Raw genomic sequence first — 18,274 nt, 5'->3', positions numbered from 1 at the left:
TCGGTGGCTGTCTGTCTACAACTGTGCATCGCCTCATTAACGCGCTGATGACGTGTGATGACTGCGCGAGCAGGTGTGAGGAGGTATGGAAATACATGCTGACAGGCAGGTAGGACAGCAAATTATTGTATTCGGACCGAATTCAATGATTGGACGAACATTTTTTGGACCTGAGACTTCCACAGAGGATATATGTACATTTTTAATATTTAGAACACTTTTGTTGTTGATTGCTATTAATCAGGATGTAAAGAATGTTTCAACCAGTTTAACAAAAACTTTGCCTACCCTAGCTTTAATTCTTTTAAAAAATGCCTTTTTTTTTTTTATAAAGCAATGTGTTTGGCCTTATTTCTGATGCTGCAAGGGACTGCAAATATACTTCTATGTGTTAAAGGTGGTAAAGAGGATGTTTTGTTTTATACATTTTTGCACTATAAATTGAAACTGTCTTTACTAAGTGATATAAGACTATTTATTAGGTGCACTGAAAGGAATAATATTAATATACATCATCTGTGCACGAGGTAGAGCCTTAAAAACATCAGCCAATCGTTTACGCGATCATCGCATGAACAATTGGCCCTCTGGCTTGTCAATCACTGCCATCATGACGTTCCTTGTGAGAGACAAGCGGCTGCGCGCTCTAGTAACTTTCCACACTCTACATGCGCCGCATGCAATGTTTTTGTCAGGAGACAGGAGTAACAACTGCAGATTATGAGTTACCTGCGGTGGTCCGACATAATGAATCCACTAAGTGTGTGCGCGGCTTAACGATTGTAAGGCCGATTATGAATGTAAATTAATATGAGTCAGAGCCAGTTGCATTCAGTCTGTGATTACAGTCGGTGTTCAAATTCCATGTGAAAGTATATAAATCTGCTTCAGGAGCAGGAAACAAACGCTGTATGTTGAGCTCAGTCAGAATGTTTTAGCTAGTCGTAAAATGTGTGCCCGGCTTAATAACAAAGCGAATGCCATTGGTAAACAAACACTCGTGCACGAGTTTTGGGAGGCCTTAACTTGAAATTTCAAAAACTCAGTCGAACATGTGTTTGTTTATATTTTGCTACAACAGTAATCCTAATATATGTGACCATGGACCACAAAACCAGTCATAAGGGTCAATTTTTAGTAATTGAGATTTATGCATTATCTGAAAGCTGAATAAGCTTTCCATTTGATGTATGGTTTATTAGGATAGACAATATTTGGCCAAGATACAACTATTTGAAAATCTGGAATCTGAGGGTGCAAAAAAAAAAAAAAAAAAATTGAGACAATCGCCTTTAAAATTGTCCAAATGAAGTCCTTAGCAATGCATATCCACCTACAAAAAGAATATGATATATTTACAGGAGGAAATTTACAAAATATCTTCATGGAACATGATCTTAACTTAATATCCTAATGATTTTTGGCATAAAAAAATCTATCATTTTGACCCATACAATGTATTGTTGACTGCTACAAATATACGCAACTTATGACTGGTTTTGTGGTCCAGGGTCACATATATATATATATATTTATATTTATATTATTAGATGATTTAATCTAAACACTATGTAAATTTAAACTTGAAAAACAAAACTTTTTTTCTGTGAAAATTGCATATCCAAAAACAAATCTAGACTGTTAAATGAGGAACATGACAATATCAAACAAAATTAGGCTGTTTTATTAAGGAAAAAGCATATAGTGCAATGCATTAGGATTTGTTTTAATTCAACCAAATGACTATCAAACTAACAAAAAACCGTATGACAGAAATATATAGTCCTGACATACATAAACTGTTCTCAAAATCCCAAAGGTCAATCCGGAATAGCAGGAGGCCAGTCGATGTCTACGGACTAAAACACACAGACAGGAAAGAGGAATATTAGAGATTTGAGATAACATGCAGTGCTACTAAACATTTCCATCAATCATCCAAACCACATCATGACTCGTGATACTGCATATTTAATAAAACGCACCTCGACGTCCAGCTCCAGAATATCAGCTTCGGTTTTCATGAGGTCACAGAGGTTGGGTTTAGTGCGGCCGAAGTCTCCGTGCACAAACTCTTTAATGTAACTGCAGTATCGTCCGTGAAGGGAAACCAGTACAACGGCAAAACATTTAAAAGTACATCAAATCATATCATCTGCTCTTTCTTAACACTGACTTTGATCATTTGAAAGTCTGGAATCATGAGGATGTTTTAATGTTTTTGTGAGCAGAAGAGACTTTTTATTATTATATATAATATTATATTAATATTTATATTAAATTAGCTTTCACATGAGAACTACAGAGGTGAATGTGAATTGTGTAAGGATACGTCCCGGCCTGTGTGCACAGCTTCAAGGTGAAGTGGTGTGTGTCCAGGTAAACGGCACTCATGGAGTGGATGAGTCTTTGTCGGACCGCCAGCGGCCGGCGATGCAGGACTCTCAGCGGAGTCTTCTGAGCGATCTTCAGATCCTAAACACACACAGACAATCATCAGGACGTCTCTTCTCATGTGTCCTGCTCAAACACATCAGAAAGCTCAGAAAGACCTTGATGTTTCCCAGGAATTCCAGATCAGTGTCATCGATGGCTTTCTGAGTCCAGATGAGGGCGCTGTAGGTTTTCGTCTTCTCCTCTTCACCTTCTTTCATGCGGCTTGTTGCTTCCCTGAAGAAATAAACACATGATATTATAAGGGCTGGACTAAAAATGTTGATTTCTCGATTCTCATTTTGATGAACCGATATTGATTCTTAAATACCAATAATCGATCTTTTAGTCTGTGCTGCTGTTTTCAGAATCAGAATACTCCGATATTGAATCGAAACTGGAATTGAATCGAATCGACTCGTGAAATGTATGTCAATGCCCAGCAGCCCTAACAAATACGCTTCTTTTATAGATCTTTTGAGTCTCAATGGATATTTGTGCTTATATACAACACACACACACCTGGTAACAATCTGTAGGTATCGTACTCTAATTTTGTCCGATGACTGGTTGATCGTCTGCAGGACAGGAGAGAACAGGAGTCAAAATTCAGATTGAAAATCTGTGCACCCTTATTGCCAAAAATGATATAAAACCAGCCAATCAGATTAGAGCTTACATTTTTGAAAATGATCTTAACATTTTTTTGAGCAATATGCATTTGAATGACAATAAATTATTTGAGTTTGGGACCATTTATACTTTCAGCCTCCCACAAAATATTAGGAATTGACTGTGAGGGTAGAACTGTAAAATACAGCTTCAAAAGACTTTAAAGTAATGCAAGTATAAACACGACTGAAATGCATGAGTAATCATGACTGTTACAAATATATTACCAATAACACTACATATTCACACACATTACTGAAGTGCAGGAAAACGCTTGTACCTCCTGTAGTTGTTTGATCTCGGTTCTGTTGAATTTGGCTCGATGGGGGTTCAGAAGCTCCAGAGCGAACGGTCGACCTGAGAAACCACAGAAACAACACGTATATGACCGCTTTGACACAAACTTCAATTCTGTAACACATAAGGCAAAATTAGTGTGGAAATGTAGAGTGTGTGAATGCAGTAATTGTGTTTTACCATTTCCCAGAGTCCTCACGTCCACGTCTTCTCGTCCTGAAGATGAGAAGTTAAAACCTACATGGAAGAGACACAGAAAAAATACTCAACAATAAATTTTGCCGGTCTGAAATCAATCTGTGCTGTTCGCAGTGCCAATTTGGAAGCAACATATCCGTCGCCTACAATTTGTCTTGAGACGACTGAATATTCCGTGAAGTCCAGTTTGCGAGGTGATAGGACATACAGATGCTTACCGTCAGCTCTGAACGAGGACAGGAGAGGAGTGGCGATCAGCTCCTCCACGGATCCGTCCATCCGCCTCTCTCCATCGATCACCCACGGCGTCTGCGGAAGCTCCCGGGAAAACTTATTATACCGACCTGCAGAGACAGACGTTCAGTAAGATGAAAAAAGTTTTTTTTAAAGAAATTAATACTTTTATATTCTTTCTATTCATCAAAGAATCCTGAAAAAATATATATCAATAATAATATTAAGCAGCACAACATTGATAATAATAATAAATGTTTCTAAATGTTTCATAATTTTAGAATGATTTCTGAAGGATCATGTGACACTGAAGACTGGAGTGATGATACTGAATATTCAGCTTTGATCACAGAAATAAATTTTACAATATATTCAAATAGAAAACAGTTATTTTATATTATAATAATATATCACAATATTACTGTTTTTACTGTATTTTTAATCAAATAAATGAAGCCTTGGTGAGCAGAGGAGACTTCAAAAACATTAAAAACTGTACCAACTCCACATATATACATTTTATATATATACAGTACAGTCCAAAAGTTTGGAACCACTAAGATTTTTAATGTTTTTAAAGGAAGTTTCGTCTGCTCACCAAGGCTACATTTATTTAATACAGTAAAAACAGTAATATTGTGAAATATTATTACAATTTAAAATAACTGTTTTCTATTTGAATATATTTCACAAAGTAATTTATTCCTGTGATGCAAAGCTGAATTTTCAGCATCATTACTCCAGTCTTCAGTGTCACATGATTGTACAATTGTACAAAATATTTGTGTACAATATTTTTTTTTCGGGATTATTTGATGAATAGAAAGTTCAAAAGAACAGTGTTTATCTGAAATCTAATCTTTTGTAACATTATAAATGTCTTTACTGCCACTTTTGATTGTTTTAATGCATCCTTGCTGAATACAAGTATTCATTTCTTTAATTTCTTTTCAAAAAAAAAAAAAATTCTTACTGACCCCAAACTTTTAACAGTAGTATATAATGCTACAGAAGCTTTGTATTTCAGATAAATGCTGTTCTTTTGAACTTTCTATTCATCAAGGAATCCTGAAAAAAAAGTACACAACTGTTTTCAACATTGAAAATAATCATAAATGTTTATTGAGCAGCAAATCAGCATATTACAATGATTTCTGAAGGATCATGTGACACTGAAGACTGGAGTAACGATGCTGAAAATTCAGCTTTGATCACAGGAATAAATTACTTTGTCAAATATATTTAAATAGTACAGTTATTTTAAATTGTAATAATATTTCACAATATTACTGTTTTTTACTGTATTTTTAATTAAATAAATGTAGCCTTGGTGAGCAGACGAAACTTCTTTTAAAAACATTAAAAATCTTAGTGGTTCCAAACTTTTGGACTGTACTGTATATTATATATATATATATATATATATATATATATATATATATATATATATATGATATATAGATATATAAATACAAATCACACTGAAATTATGGGTTGAGTTGACAACATAGAAATCTGATGTTAGTAACTATTTGGACATACCTGCTATAAAGACAGACGTGTGGAGACATGTGGTGTCCAGCGATGTACATCTGGTGTTTGGTCTCTTTGGTGGACATGGATAATGCCTGCACATGACACAACAAACATTAAAAGAGAAGGACCAAAAACTGTCTCATGTGAGCATGAAAACTGAAAACACTCACCTGCTAAACTTCTCATCAGAGATCTTCTCCAGAGCTTTAACCACCGCCATCCTGGTGAAGATGGACTGAGGGACAGAGACCAAGAGGAATACAACTACAGTTCTTTCATATTTAAAATAGGCACTTTTGATTTTAAAGAGGACCTATTATGCTCCTTTTTTTCAACTTCCTGCGATGTGTAATTTTGCTGTTTGATCATGAAAAATGTCTGCAAAGTTACAAAGTCCCTCCCAAAGAGAGTTATTCTCCATATCAGTAACACTGTTTCTGAACAGGCAGGACAATTCCCAAACACACTCAAAGCGGTTGGCCAATCACAACACACTGGTTGAGCCGACCAATCAGAGCATATTGAGCTTTTCAGAAGGAGGGGCTTCATAGAGACAGGAACTAAACAGAGCATTACTGACATACTGGGAAAAGAGGTGCTGCAATAATGTCAAATATGTACAAAATAATGTTTTTTGAACCTTCAAGCATGAAAACCCTATTCTAGTAGAGCCCAAAACCAAATCAAGACTTTGATAATGGGCATAATAGGTCCTCTTTAAAAGATGGTGGAGAGAGATGGGAACATGGAAGACTGGAATCACAAAATGGGAAAAATGGGAAAGCTTACCGCTTTGTTTTTGGTGGGTTTGAAACAGTCTGGACAGGTGTTTGCTCTGCCCAAAGAAAGACACATCTGTGTTAATCAGGAAGTGACAACATTTAGACCCATTCTACATGATGGCAAATTTACATTTATGCATTAAGTCTTACAAAAGTTGCTTAGTATAAAAGTGTAAATGTAAAATGATAATGTAAATACTCTAATTACAAATTCAGTGTCGCCTGCATTAGTCAAGCTCAACCATTCAAACCTGCCATTAACGTTTTCATTATTGACCCACTTACAAGAAATGACAGTCCTCCTCTGTTTCTGGGTGTACAAACCCGACACTCACTTCACACGGACTCTGCAGATCACAGAACCAAGAGATAAGATAACAGCCAATTATTCACAAACTCAATCAGGAAGGAGAAGGACTCACATTGGCCAGGACAGCAGCTCCCAGTTCCTGGCCGATCTTTCCCTGTACGGCCCACTTAAATGCGTCCTTCACCTGGATGACATCATCTTTACCTAAACACATGCTCTTCTCCCTGGAAACACAACATCTCTGAACATTCAGTCACTTTAAACAAGGCGTTCTCAACTCTGATCCTCTAGAGCCACTTTCCTGCAGAGTTGGGGCCGGTCACAATGCACACACTTGCAGTCTTGGTCACATGAGAGCGTGTGTATTTGTGCAAGACTGTCTCAAGTACACTTAATGCAGTACACTTAATGTATACTCAATCCACACTATCTCTAACAGTGCTTCAGAGTGAGATTTGAGGCTAACCGTATCCCAACATTCATCACATTCAGGAACTTCCATGCCCCCATTTCACAGAATGTCAAGGAAAACTTTCAATGTTAAATATAATTCGGTTATAAATAGTGAGCAATATGCATTGACACAAATTACTTTATTTGAGTGGTTCATTGATACAACATGACTCTGTTGTTAGAAAAGAATTGCGTAGTGACATCATTGCATGATGACGTAAGGAACCGATGAATCATTGATTTAAAGATGAGCCTTTTGAACCGGTTTATTGAAACGAACGGTCAGAAAGAACTGGTTCCTGGAAATGAATCGGACTTCACATCACTAGTTGTAAAACTGTAAAGTGTTGCACATTTTATTGCATTCACGCACTGGTTTAAGTGTGTCTCATTGAGTAAAAAAAAAAGTCTTAAAAAACGCTTGCGGTCTTCAAACCCACTTAAACACTTAGGCCAAACTCTGGAAATACATCATTTAAGTAGAACGCAGCCCAGGACAGTGGACCTCGAGGGCCAAAACTGACAACCTCTGCTTTAAATGGATGCTGTTGCTTGCTGGGAATGATGGGAAATGTGTTGCTTATTACATACCTGACTTCCTTTTTGACATGCAACCAGCAGGAATGCTGTAGAGAAATGCACAGAGAAACACATTTTGTCCATATTTCTATCATAAAAAAGATGATAAACCAATCATCTGTGGCGGCAGGACTCACCTCTCTGACGGACAGCTGAGCGGGAAGAGAAACGGTCAGCACTAGACTGTCAAACTCATACTGCTGCTTTTTCACAGCATCTGACACCTGCAAAATAAAAAAATAAAAATCCATAAAATCCACATGATAGCAGAATATAGATTTAAAAAAAAAGTACCATAAAGAATTAAAGGATTAGTGGATTGAAATCCACTATATGGGAAAAAAAATCCTGGAATGTTTTCATCAAAAACTTTAATTTCTTTTCGACTGAAGAAAGAAAGACATGAACATCTTGGATGACATGGGGATGAGTAAATTATCAGGAAAAGTTTATTTAAAAGTGGACTAATCCTTTAAGGTAACACTTTACAATAAGATCTTATTAGTTAATGTATTAAATAACAATGATCAATATATATTTTTACAGCATTTATTAACCTTTATTAATAATAAACCTTTGTTTTAGTAATTGTTGAGATTAACATTAAGATTAGTGAATGCTGTAGAAGTGTTGTTGACTGTTATTTCATGTTAACTAATGTTTGCAAAACAAACCTCATTGTAAAGTGTTACCAGCATATATTTTTGTATAAAGAATACATTTTTGTCATTATCATTATTTTTCATTTTATATATACAGTGGTGGCCAAAAGTGATAACTGACATCTTCACCCTTTATTCATATAAAATATGTTCAAGATTTTGCAATGATATTGCGTAGTTGTGCTTGGAGTCAATTGTTTTATTTGTGATAATGCAATGAAACATGGCAAATTGTGCAGACATAATTTTGGTCAGACGGTCATATAACGAAATTATGAACACATGCAAAAACAAGAGAAAACCAACAAAATATTAATAATTTATTATACTGAAGTCAATATATGCTTTTTACAATGATTGTTTTGTTTTTCGATGCATTTCTTTTCATAGTAAAATGAAACCCGTAGTTGTAGTTTGCCTTTCAATTTTGTTAGATAAATACCTTAACAGAATTTAGTGTTTTCTTCTTCCCTCACATTAAAAATATTAAAAAATATATAAAATATTTTATATTTTGTAGGGTCATTAAAAAAAAAAAAAAAAAAAACATACAGTACTTTTGGACATCAGTACTGTATATGTGAATATGAAACATTTGTTTATTATGGTCCCGCTTTTTATTTGTATTTTTTGTATTATTATAATTTAATTTATTTTGTTTGTTGTTTTTGTTGTTGTTGTTTTGTGCAGTGGAAACGTTCTGTGGGATGGGATTCTTTATAGGCATTACCAAAATTATTATAAAAATACATACCTGTTTGGCGAAAGTCGAATCGCAGAAGTCCTGCAGGATTCCCAAACAGACGGGACAAATGTCTGAGCCTGCCTCTGTCTCCGCTGGTGTAACACAATCCTCTTCCACTCTCATGCGTTTATTCGGTGGCTCGTCTGTTTTGACCTCACCAGAGGGGCTGTTTTCCTCACTGACGAAGGCGAGAAGCTCCTTGTGTATGTCCTACCAACAGAAATGCTCATTAACGCCAGACATACTGTACACATACACAATGACGCACCTACATCGGGCGAAGCCAGCTGATTTTCAGGGTTGAATATGACAGACCTGGTATGATCGTCTGTAAGCAGAGGAGATTCCCACACAGCAGAAGCGCAGGACGCATCTCACACAGCAGCCGGCGCACAACAGCTTCCTGACCACAGGCCGGTCCTTCTCTTTGAGGGACAGCATGCTGAGGACAGTAACAGCAAAACAGAGCGTCACATGCTGTACAACATGTCCTAAATACATGTCATGATGTGATGACAAATGATTTATTTATGGAGTAGTTTATATAGTTCATGCTAAACTGAAAACACAACCTTAAAGTTTTTAATTAATATATTATGCCAACTAAAATTTAAAAATAAAGACTTTTTAAGGTAACTCTTCACAGCAAGGTCCTATTAGTTAACATTGGTTAATGCATTAACTAACAATGAGCAATACATGTGGTAGAGTGTTTATCAATCTTTGTTAGTAGAGGGTATGCACAGAGTGGCACAAAGACTGAGCGGCAACATTGGTTTTCAGCGTGAATGCCATGAAAAACACACAAAACACATCCAAAACGGGAAAGAGCTTTTTTCATACCCGTATTGTTATATATTGTGTTGACAACTCATCAATTAAATATTAACCATCTTAAATTCTGCATAATTGGGTGTTTTTAAATAAACACTGACAAAAACTATACAAGTTTTAGGACTGGACAATATGACGATATTTATAAAACATTATATAAGTGATCATTGTAGCTTTATTTAAACTAATCTAGTTAACTAATGTTATCAAATGGAAACTTATATAGAATTGCATATATTACAAACACATTTCTTTAATGAGAATCATAGTTTCAAAAATTACCTCTGTGATGATAAGTGCATAATTTGACATTAAATGTAGCAAACAAGTCACAACATTTGATATACATAATGAAATTATGATATACATCTTTGATATACATCTTAAAATTATTATTTTTTTGTTGTTGTTTTTGTTTATATTGCAACACACCCAAAATGCAATCTAAAAATTTAGAAAAAATATGCATAAATAAATAAAAATAAGACGTTGGCCTATCTAAAGTCTATCTAAAACTTAAACTTTGCTCAACTACATGTCGTTAATGTACTTATTGTTTTTAATAAAGACAAAATGCTACCTTGTATTTCCATAAATGTACATTTACGATGTTTTATTTGATAATACGTAAAGGGGAAGTTGGAAACATTAAAACTATCATCATGATATAAGGACAAAATATTTTGGATTATTACCGAGCTTGCATCAGTTACACCACACAGTATGTATATGACAAACACAAACAGCACATGTTTTATTGAAAAACCGCTATCTAAACATGTTCACCATCCTGCTTACCTTCACTGGATCGCTTCAACTCTTCATTCAGACCTCAGAGAAACAGTGAACCGGCTGCTGGCACGCGCGCGCTGACAGACACATGTGTTTATGAACACAGCAGCTCGCGGTCTCACTGTACAACAAGCTTCATTTTATCCTAAAGCAAAGAAACTGCGCGAATCATATATTATAAACTATAAAACACAACATACTCTGGCATTTGTATAAGGGGGCGTTGTAGACCTACTACAACATATCTACTTGCTGCAACTGTATCTTCTTGGGCATGTTTTAAGACACCCCTGAACGTCATCCTCACGCGCCGCACTGTCACGCTCGGGGTCCTTTCTCTGTTATCGTCGCGACCGGTGGATCTGGAAGGTTCTGCTTGGGATTTCTGAACTTGACGTTATCTGAACCCATCCGAACCGCAGAGACGGCCTAGAGAGACCGGGTGTCGTCCATCTGCGTCTGTGAAATCTCTTGAACAACATAACATAAGTATTAGCCATCATGCCTGAAGCGATGTCGAACGGGTCTAAAAACAAAGGAGGCGCGTATGTGGACCGGGACAAACCCGCCCAGATCCGCTTCAGCAACATCAGCGCCGGGAAAGGTGAGAGAGATGGATATTCATGTTCAATCTGAGAGAAACACTGACAGGGATTAGTTTATTATATTGTGATGTGCAGAGGGAGCATGAGTCAAGAGAAGTCCTGTACCGTTATAAACATGACAATATCTGCACAAATGCCTTCATTTCTGCAAAAGTGGCGTATTTAAACGCATTATATGATGATAATGTCGCCATGTGTGGTCCTCATATTCACAATGCACACTCACTGTCCTCCATATAAGGTGTGGTCTTCATTTTGACAACACATGACGCACTCAATACGAGTGTACATAAATATGTGCGTATGAATATAATCAACATATAAATATTTTAATTTTTGTTCAAATAAAAAAAGAGCATCACACATTTCATTCATTAAGAAAGTCTTTATTATTCGTAGAAATTTGACTAAAATTTATTTTTATCCCGCATATATATATATATATATATATATATATATATATATATATATCTATATATATAGATATATATATATTACATTGCATTTTGGGTATGTTGCAATATAAATAACAAAAGATCTGTACTTAAAAATAATACTAATAATAATTAAATTAACCATCTATCTGTTTATAGTAGCTTAAATGTTTTAGACACACATATACATTTATAAATATAAATAAATAAATATATATATATATATGGCAGCAGCAGGTGTGATGATTGATCTTGTCTTTTGATTGACAGCTGTCGCAGATGCCATCAGAACGAGTCTGGGCCCTAAGGGCATGGACAAAATGGTATGTTTTTTGTTTTTTTTCATTGATATAAATCCTGTCATATAATATGACAGTTTCATGCTTCACTTGACTTGGTGTTATATCAATCAATAACTGTTTTTTCTGTGCACTGAGTGAATGTTTTTGTTCTCTGCAGATTCAGGATGGGAAAGGAGACGTCACCATCACCAATGATGGAGCCACAATCCTCAAACAGATGCAGGTGCTGCATCCTGCGGCCAAAATGGTAAATCATTGATTCAGAGATGTTTTTCTTCATTTCTATAGCCTGAAGGTGCTGAATGAAGGCGTTTGTTTTAGATTGATTTTGTTGCGATTCTATTTTCTACCAATTCAAATCGATGAACAAATTTCAAAAATCCTCTAAATGTTAAAGAGTTAGTTCACCCAAAAATTTAAATTCTGTCATTTACTCGCTTTTGTGTACAATAAAATAAATTCAATTTGTTCATTATATAAAGCGATCGTGTCTCTTCAGAAAATTTGGACTAAACTGCTCAATTCATATGGAATATCAATATAACTTTTTAAGCATCAAAGTGGTAGTTGCGTAGCTGTCAATGGAGGGACAGAAATCACTCAGATTTCATCAAAAATATCTTAATTTGTCATTCTAAATGATTCCCACCCCAGTCATTGCATGTCAGAGGTCACGTCTGGAGTATCATGGGATACATATGTGTGTTTTAGATGGTGGAGCTGTCTAAAGCTCAGGATATTGAGGCTGGTGACGGCACTACATCAGTGGTGGTGATTGCTGGAGCTCTTCTTGATGCCTGCTCTAAACTGCTACAGAAAGGTAAGCTTTAGTTACAATAAACATGTTATTTATAAACTGGACATTAAAATGAAATGAATTTAAGTATGTTAGCATTAGGGATGCATCGATATGAACATTTTGGCCAATACCCATAATTATTTAAATTTGAAAACCAATAACCGATATATTGACCATGTCTCAAGCACTTCATCATAAATCAAATATATTGAGTAGCCTAGTTTGGACCAGTATATGTTTTAAAATGAATTTTCTATGGATTGCTTTCCTTGAAAAAAAAAATGATTGCCTTAAAAATAAATAAAACAATGCCTAAATAATGCAAACAAGTCATTGGACAACATTATGTGAAGGAATAGTTCACCCAAAAATGAAAATTATCCAATAATTTACTCACCCTCAAGATATCCTAGCTGTATATGACTTTCTTCTTTCAGCCATAATAAAATGGCTCATCCCAGCTTTGTAATGGCATTGAATAGTGCACGAGTTTTTGAAGCTCCAAAAAGCGCATCCATCCATCATAAAAGAACGCGTATCAGCGATTCCGATATGGTGGCCGATATATCATGCAGCCCTAGTTGGCACTGATTTAACATTATAACCCTCTGATGCACTGTCATACAGTGGACAGATGCCGTTTTTAACCATTCAGGTTGCCCTTTGACCCTTTCTCATAATTCTTTATTTGTCATAGAGGTGTTTATTTATGATAGCATGTTTAACATAATCTGTTTTTCCTGCCAGGAATCCACCCGACCATCATTTCCGAGTCCTTCCAGAAGGCTGTTGAGAAAGGCGTTGAGATCTTGACCTCCATCAGTCAGCCGGTGCTGCTCAGCGACAAAGAGACGCTTCTGAACAGCGCCACCACCTCGCTCTGCTCTAAGGTGGTGTCACAGTACTCCAGCCTGCTCGCGCCCATGAGCGTCGACGCCGTCATGAAGGTCATCGACCCTGCCACCGCCACTAGCGTTGATCTCCGCAACATCCACATTGTCAAGAAACTCGGGTGAGACGCAGTTTAAATGTAAAACCTGGCAGATACGCTGAACTTTGAGAATGAAGGCACACAAAAAGGGATATGTTGTCGAAAGCAGATACTCCCCAGTCTTTATTCTATCTCGTGTTTGCAGGTTACAGACAGTTTTCAGTTTGCAGAAAGAAGTAGTTTTTCTTAGCAGAAATAAATTCATGGATGTGTTTGTGTTTACAGAGGGACCATTGATGACTGTGAGCTGGTGGATGGTCTGGTGTTGACTCAGAGGGTGGTGAACACTGGAGTGTCCCGTGTGGAGAAGGCCAAAATCGGCCTCATCCAGTTCTGCCTGTCCCCTCCCAAAACTGATGTACGCAGTCATATGCTTTTTTTTTTTTTTCAATTATAAAATACAGATCTTGCTAAGAAGTGAAAAGTTTCTTCTTGCATCTATAGCATTGGTCAAGATCATTGTCATTGTTTTAATGTGTTTGTGCGGTGCTCTTATTGGGACAGATGGACAATCAGATTGTGGTGTCGGACTACGCTCAGATGGACCGTGTGCTCCGCGAGGAGAGAGCTTACATCCTCAACCTGATCAAACAAATTAAGAAAGCCGGCTGCACTGTCTTGCTCATCCAGAAATCCATCCTGAGGTACAAAATCACCACAAACCTCCATCGCACAGTTGCTGACAGAAAACATGAAACTAACCTTGCTTTATACATTAGTGGCCAAAAGTGATGTCCGGAGGGGATTTATTTTCACAATATTTGCTTTTAATGACACTTCAGGTTCAATTAAACAATCAAAATATGAGGGGTATGTTATACTGTGAAGAAGATTGCACTAAACTTGGTTAAAGTATTAAAATGACAAAATTATTTGGCAAGAAAGGCAAAATAGAAATAGGCATAGAAAAACAAGAAGCTCACAGGAAATAAAACATACCTTTACTACAATTAGGCTTGCTGTGATAGTTGGTGTTACCGGTGTTCAGCCGCAACACTGGTAACATCCAACCCCCTTCGTTTTAATGTTTTATAGTAATAAATGTTGATTTAGCTCAGTTAGAGAACAGACACTTCGATTAAAAACTGAATGCATCTGCTCAATGCAGCGTGAGCCTGATTGAGAGTCACAGCACAGATCAGCAGCAGGAGTCAGGTTTCATTTATCACGAGAGTGAGGATCTGACGATGGTGGAAGATGTAGTTTCAAAGCAAAATATAAAAGCTTATTTGGCAATATTTTGGATTTAAATCCAATGCTAATAGGGAACCTAACAGTGGACACGCATCGTTGTGAATGGCTGTGCGCATTTTACTTGCGCTTTTGAAAATGTCAAAATGTCATATGTCCTCACCATCATATTCCTAACTACAGTGTAATCAGTTACAAATATTTGGTTCAGCAGCCATTTTCCTGGGCATTGACTCAGTAAACTTTGGCATGTCATGTAGGGTTGGGTATTGTTTGAATTTCAGCAATTTCGATTCTAATTCTTATCGATTCCCTGAAATCAAATGTAAAATAACACTGCATAGTTTTCTTTTTCTAAATAAAATATAGATAAATCCTTATTGAAGTAGCAAAAGTTCAGTCAAGATCAGTGAGTGATTTTCTTTTGTTCTTGATTAACATTATTATGACACAACCAGCAGGCAACAGGTTTATTAGGCTGCTGTCACTTTAAGACCTAATGCATGGATCTAGACCCAAAGTGGAATCTAAATTTTAATTTTATAACAAGTATCCAATTCCAGAATTGGCATTTATTTTCGATTACTAATCCTCAAGTTATTCCCAAAGTTGAGCTTTATTGGAAGACCTGAATGACTTGTCAATTCAGGTTTATAATTTCCCAAAGGGTTTCATTGGTTTTAAGGTCAGGGGACTGAGGAGGCCACTTGAAGACTTAAGCCTGTTTCACACTGCAAGCGTGAGTGTAACTACATCGTCACTGCAGCTGCAGAGGCGCGCGAGTATTCACACTGCAAGCGTTTGTACAGCGTCACAGCAGCGACTCGAAGCTGAATATAAAGTGAGCAATCTTTACACAGACAGCTATAAATTTGTTTTTATAAGTTGGTCATTTATAAACTTGAGAGTCTTGAAAGTTTCTTAACATGGGGAGGTGTACAACATTCTCATATAACGTAATAAATAAATAAAAATAAATAAAAGCCTTGTGTCATCCATTGCTGCACACGAATGAGGTAATGTGTTTTACATCATCTGCCGCGTACACGTTTACAAGACAGCAAACTCTGCGAAAAAAGCCAGCAAACTCGTGTTTGATTTGGGTATGCTGCAGCCTATATATATTTGTGTAATAACTAAAATAATGTTTATATATCATATTTTCTGGCTGGTTTACTTTAGTTTTTTTTAAATACACCATACTTTAACCCATACTGAATAATTAAAAACTATATGGTCTTCTATAATTATTTTTGGTTCTTAATTTTCTTTTCTGTCATACTCAAATTCTTGTTAAAACACATTTGACATGCGTATTCTGTGCATTTTGAATACTTTGTGTGTGAAATTATATTTTGTCCATCAAATTTGCTTTCACTTTAATTGAGCGTCAGCAGCGCAGCAAAAATAGACTCGGCACCGAAACCCCCGCTTCACTGCTGTTTGCTAGAAGTTTTTGCTTTACGCTTACGTGCTGCTCCTGCTGCCTGTGTGAATGCATCTGTTGGTTAACATGGGCGCCGAAAAAAAATATGCGCTGCTTACACTTGCAGTGTGAAACAGGCCTTAAGCATGAACACTTTTGTTGCATTTGCCATGTGTTTGGGATCATTATCATGTTGGAAAAGACACATTTGATCCTCTGTATTTGGCTACATTGTGTTCAGAATATGGACTTGTGTATCAGCCTCTGTCAGCGGTAATCAACATATTTGTGGATCCTTGTGTCTTTCAGAGATGCCCTGAGTGATCTGGCCCTTCACTTCCTAAATAAGATGAAGATCATGGTGATCAAGGACATTGAGAGGGAGGAAATTGAATTCATCTGCAAGGTATGACCAGCAAGATCCAGCTCTCATGAAACCACTAAATGCTTTTTAGTGTAAAGTTTGTGTCTGATATCTAATACACATTCTGAAGTGGACATGCCTCTTTCTTCTTTCCCATCAGACTATTGGCACCAAACCTATAGCTCATGTTGACCATTTCACTCCAGAGATGCTGGGAACAGCAGAGCTAGTAGAAGAGGTTAGCCTGGATGGATCTGGCAAACTAGTGAAGGTAACCTAACTTTTATAACATAGATGCATCTCCAACTGAACATGTTTTGTTTTTCTCCTACATTTATTTATAGACAGATACTCCAAATGCAGAAATTCAGATGTTTTCGCTCTGTCCGTTCTGGATAATGACAGCAGTGTGTTGTTTGTGTTTGTAGATCACAGGATGTGTAAATCCCGGAAAGACGGTCAGTATCGTCGTCCGTGGTTCCAACAAACTGGTGATTGAGGAGGCAGAGCGATCCATCCATGATGCCCTCTGTGTCATCCGCTGTCTGGTCAAGAAGAGGTAACGGAGATCGCAAGGGACTTTTAGTTTCATATTTAAAGTATTTCATTTTTTTTCTTTGTGGATGCTGTTATTCTCTCTGAACAGTCGGTTATCATGACAAAATAACCTTATAAGGTTCATACACTATACAAATGAGTGTATAGTGTGTCATTTGGGACACAACTTTTGAATCAGTAGAAGCTGTTTGCTAACTCCTCCTCTTCCTGTGCATCTGCAGAGCTCTGATTGCTGGCGGTGGAGCACCAGAGATCGAGCTGGCACTGAGGTTGGCAGAATATTCCCGCACTCTGGCCGGCATGGAGGCGTACTGTGTGCGTGCGTACGCCGACGCCCTTGAGGTCATTCCCTCCACTCTGGCAGAGAACGCTGGTCTTAATCCCATCTCCACTGTGACGGAGTTGCGCAACAGACACGCTCAGGGAGAGAAGACCGCCGGGATTAACGTCCGCAAGGTGCGACTCTCAACCACCCACTCAATAGTGCCACCTACGGACAGAAAGCTGTAACTGCTGACAGGAAATGAGTGTCTAACATGTCTTTTGGTCTCTCAGGGTGGGATCTCTAACATCCTGGAGGAGCTGGTAGTTCAGCCTCTGCTGGTCTCCGTCAGCGCACTCACCCTCGCCACGGAAACGGTTCGCAGCATCCTCAAGATTGATGATCTCGTGAGTGATTTATGTCTGAGTTCTTAAAGGGGCAGTTCACCCAAAACTGAAATGCTATCATTTACTAACTCTCAGGTTGTTCCAAACCTGTGTGAATTTCTTTGTTCTGCTGAACACAAAAGATATTTTGAAGAATGTTGATTTTTAAAGGTTTAGAGGGGGTGTGACCACTGCCTTAAAGGACCATAATTAGTGTTGATGTTGATTGTGAATGCACAAACATTAATGACGTCTCGTTTGTTCTGCAGGTGAACACGCGATAATCTGTACATGACAAGTGAAGGAAGATCCAAGCCAACGCTGTAACCCCAATAAGACCAACTGATCTGTCGCTGTCTGTAGCTGTTACCTGGAGTAATTTAATAAAACATGTTTTTTTGACACGCCAACTCTGGTCTTTTGTTGTTT

At 37.1% G+C, this 18,274-nt stretch overlaps 2 protein-coding genes across 2 annotated transcripts; one reads left to right on the top strand and one right to left on the bottom strand.

Annotated features, from left to right (window-relative positions):
* Window positions 1-1,682: 1,682 nt before the first annotated feature.
* Window positions 1,683-10,773, bottom strand: pus10 (pseudouridine synthase 10). The gene is made up of 18 exons (XM_067404511.1): window positions 10,534-10,773; window positions 9,217-9,343; window positions 8,911-9,111; window positions 7,632-7,718; window positions 7,507-7,541; window positions 6,575-6,686; window positions 6,438-6,499; window positions 6,160-6,205; window positions 5,541-5,605; window positions 5,377-5,462; window positions 3,819-3,944; window positions 3,583-3,639; window positions 3,386-3,462; window positions 2,956-3,011; window positions 2,553-2,670; window positions 2,333-2,475; window positions 1,986-2,085; window positions 1,683-1,859 (listed from the first exon to the last, which is right to left on the bottom strand). The coding sequence occupies exons 2-18, from the start codon at window positions 9,340-9,342 to the stop codon at window positions 1,821-1,823; spliced, it is 1,536 nt and encodes a 511-aa protein (XP_067260612.1). The 5' UTR covers window position 9,343; window positions 10,534-10,773; the 3' UTR covers window positions 1,683-1,820.
* A 100-nt stretch (window positions 10,774-10,873) lies between these two features.
* cct4 (chaperonin containing TCP1, subunit 4 (delta)) lies at window positions 10,874-18,274 on the top strand. The gene is made up of 13 exons (XM_067404510.1): window positions 10,874-11,131; window positions 11,837-11,889; window positions 12,026-12,115; window positions 12,580-12,688; window positions 13,415-13,679; window positions 13,884-14,016; window positions 14,163-14,302; window positions 16,585-16,681; window positions 16,800-16,910; window positions 17,068-17,198; window positions 17,419-17,653; window positions 17,753-17,866; window positions 18,115-18,274. Exons 1-13 carry the CDS (start codon window positions 11,029-11,031, stop codon window positions 18,127-18,129), a joined length of 1,596 nt encoding a protein of 531 aa, XP_067260611.1. The 5' UTR covers window positions 10,874-11,028; the 3' UTR covers window positions 18,130-18,274.

This window comes from Chanodichthys erythropterus, chromosome 12 (genome assembly GCF_024489055.1).
Source record: "Chanodichthys erythropterus isolate Z2021 chromosome 12, ASM2448905v1, whole genome shotgun sequence".
NCBI lineage: Eukaryota > Metazoa > Chordata > Actinopteri > Cypriniformes > Xenocyprididae > Chanodichthys > Chanodichthys erythropterus.
Note: the sequence above shows the minus strand (reverse complement) of the source record. Positions and strands in the feature narration are given on the sequence as shown.

Bases quoted from the DNA above. Each gene is read 5' to 3' on its own strand.
- pus10 (XM_067404511.1), bottom strand. From the start codon at position 9,342: ATGCTGTCCCTCAAAGAGAAGGACCGGCCTGTGGTCAGGAAGCTGTTG. The intron at 5,463-5,540 runs GTGAGTGTTTTC...TGTCATGTGCAG, and splicing joins TCTGATGAGAAGTTTAGCAG to GCATTATCCATGTCCACCAA. The intron at 3,463-3,582 runs GTAAAACACAAT...GTGGTTTCTCAG, and splicing joins CGTGAGGACTCTGGGAAATG to GTCGACCGTTCGCTCTGGAG.
- cct4 (XM_067404510.1), top strand. From the start codon at position 11,029: ATGCCTGAAGCGATGTCGAACGGGTCTAAAAACAAAGGAGGCGCGTAT. The intron at 11,132-11,836 runs GTGAGAGAGATG...TTTGATTGACAG, and splicing joins CAACATCAGCGCCGGGAAAG to CTGTCGCAGATGCCATCAGA. The intron at 14,303-16,584 runs GTACAAAATCAC...TGTGTCTTTCAG, and splicing joins ATCCAGAAATCCATCCTGAG to AGATGCCCTGAGTGATCTGG.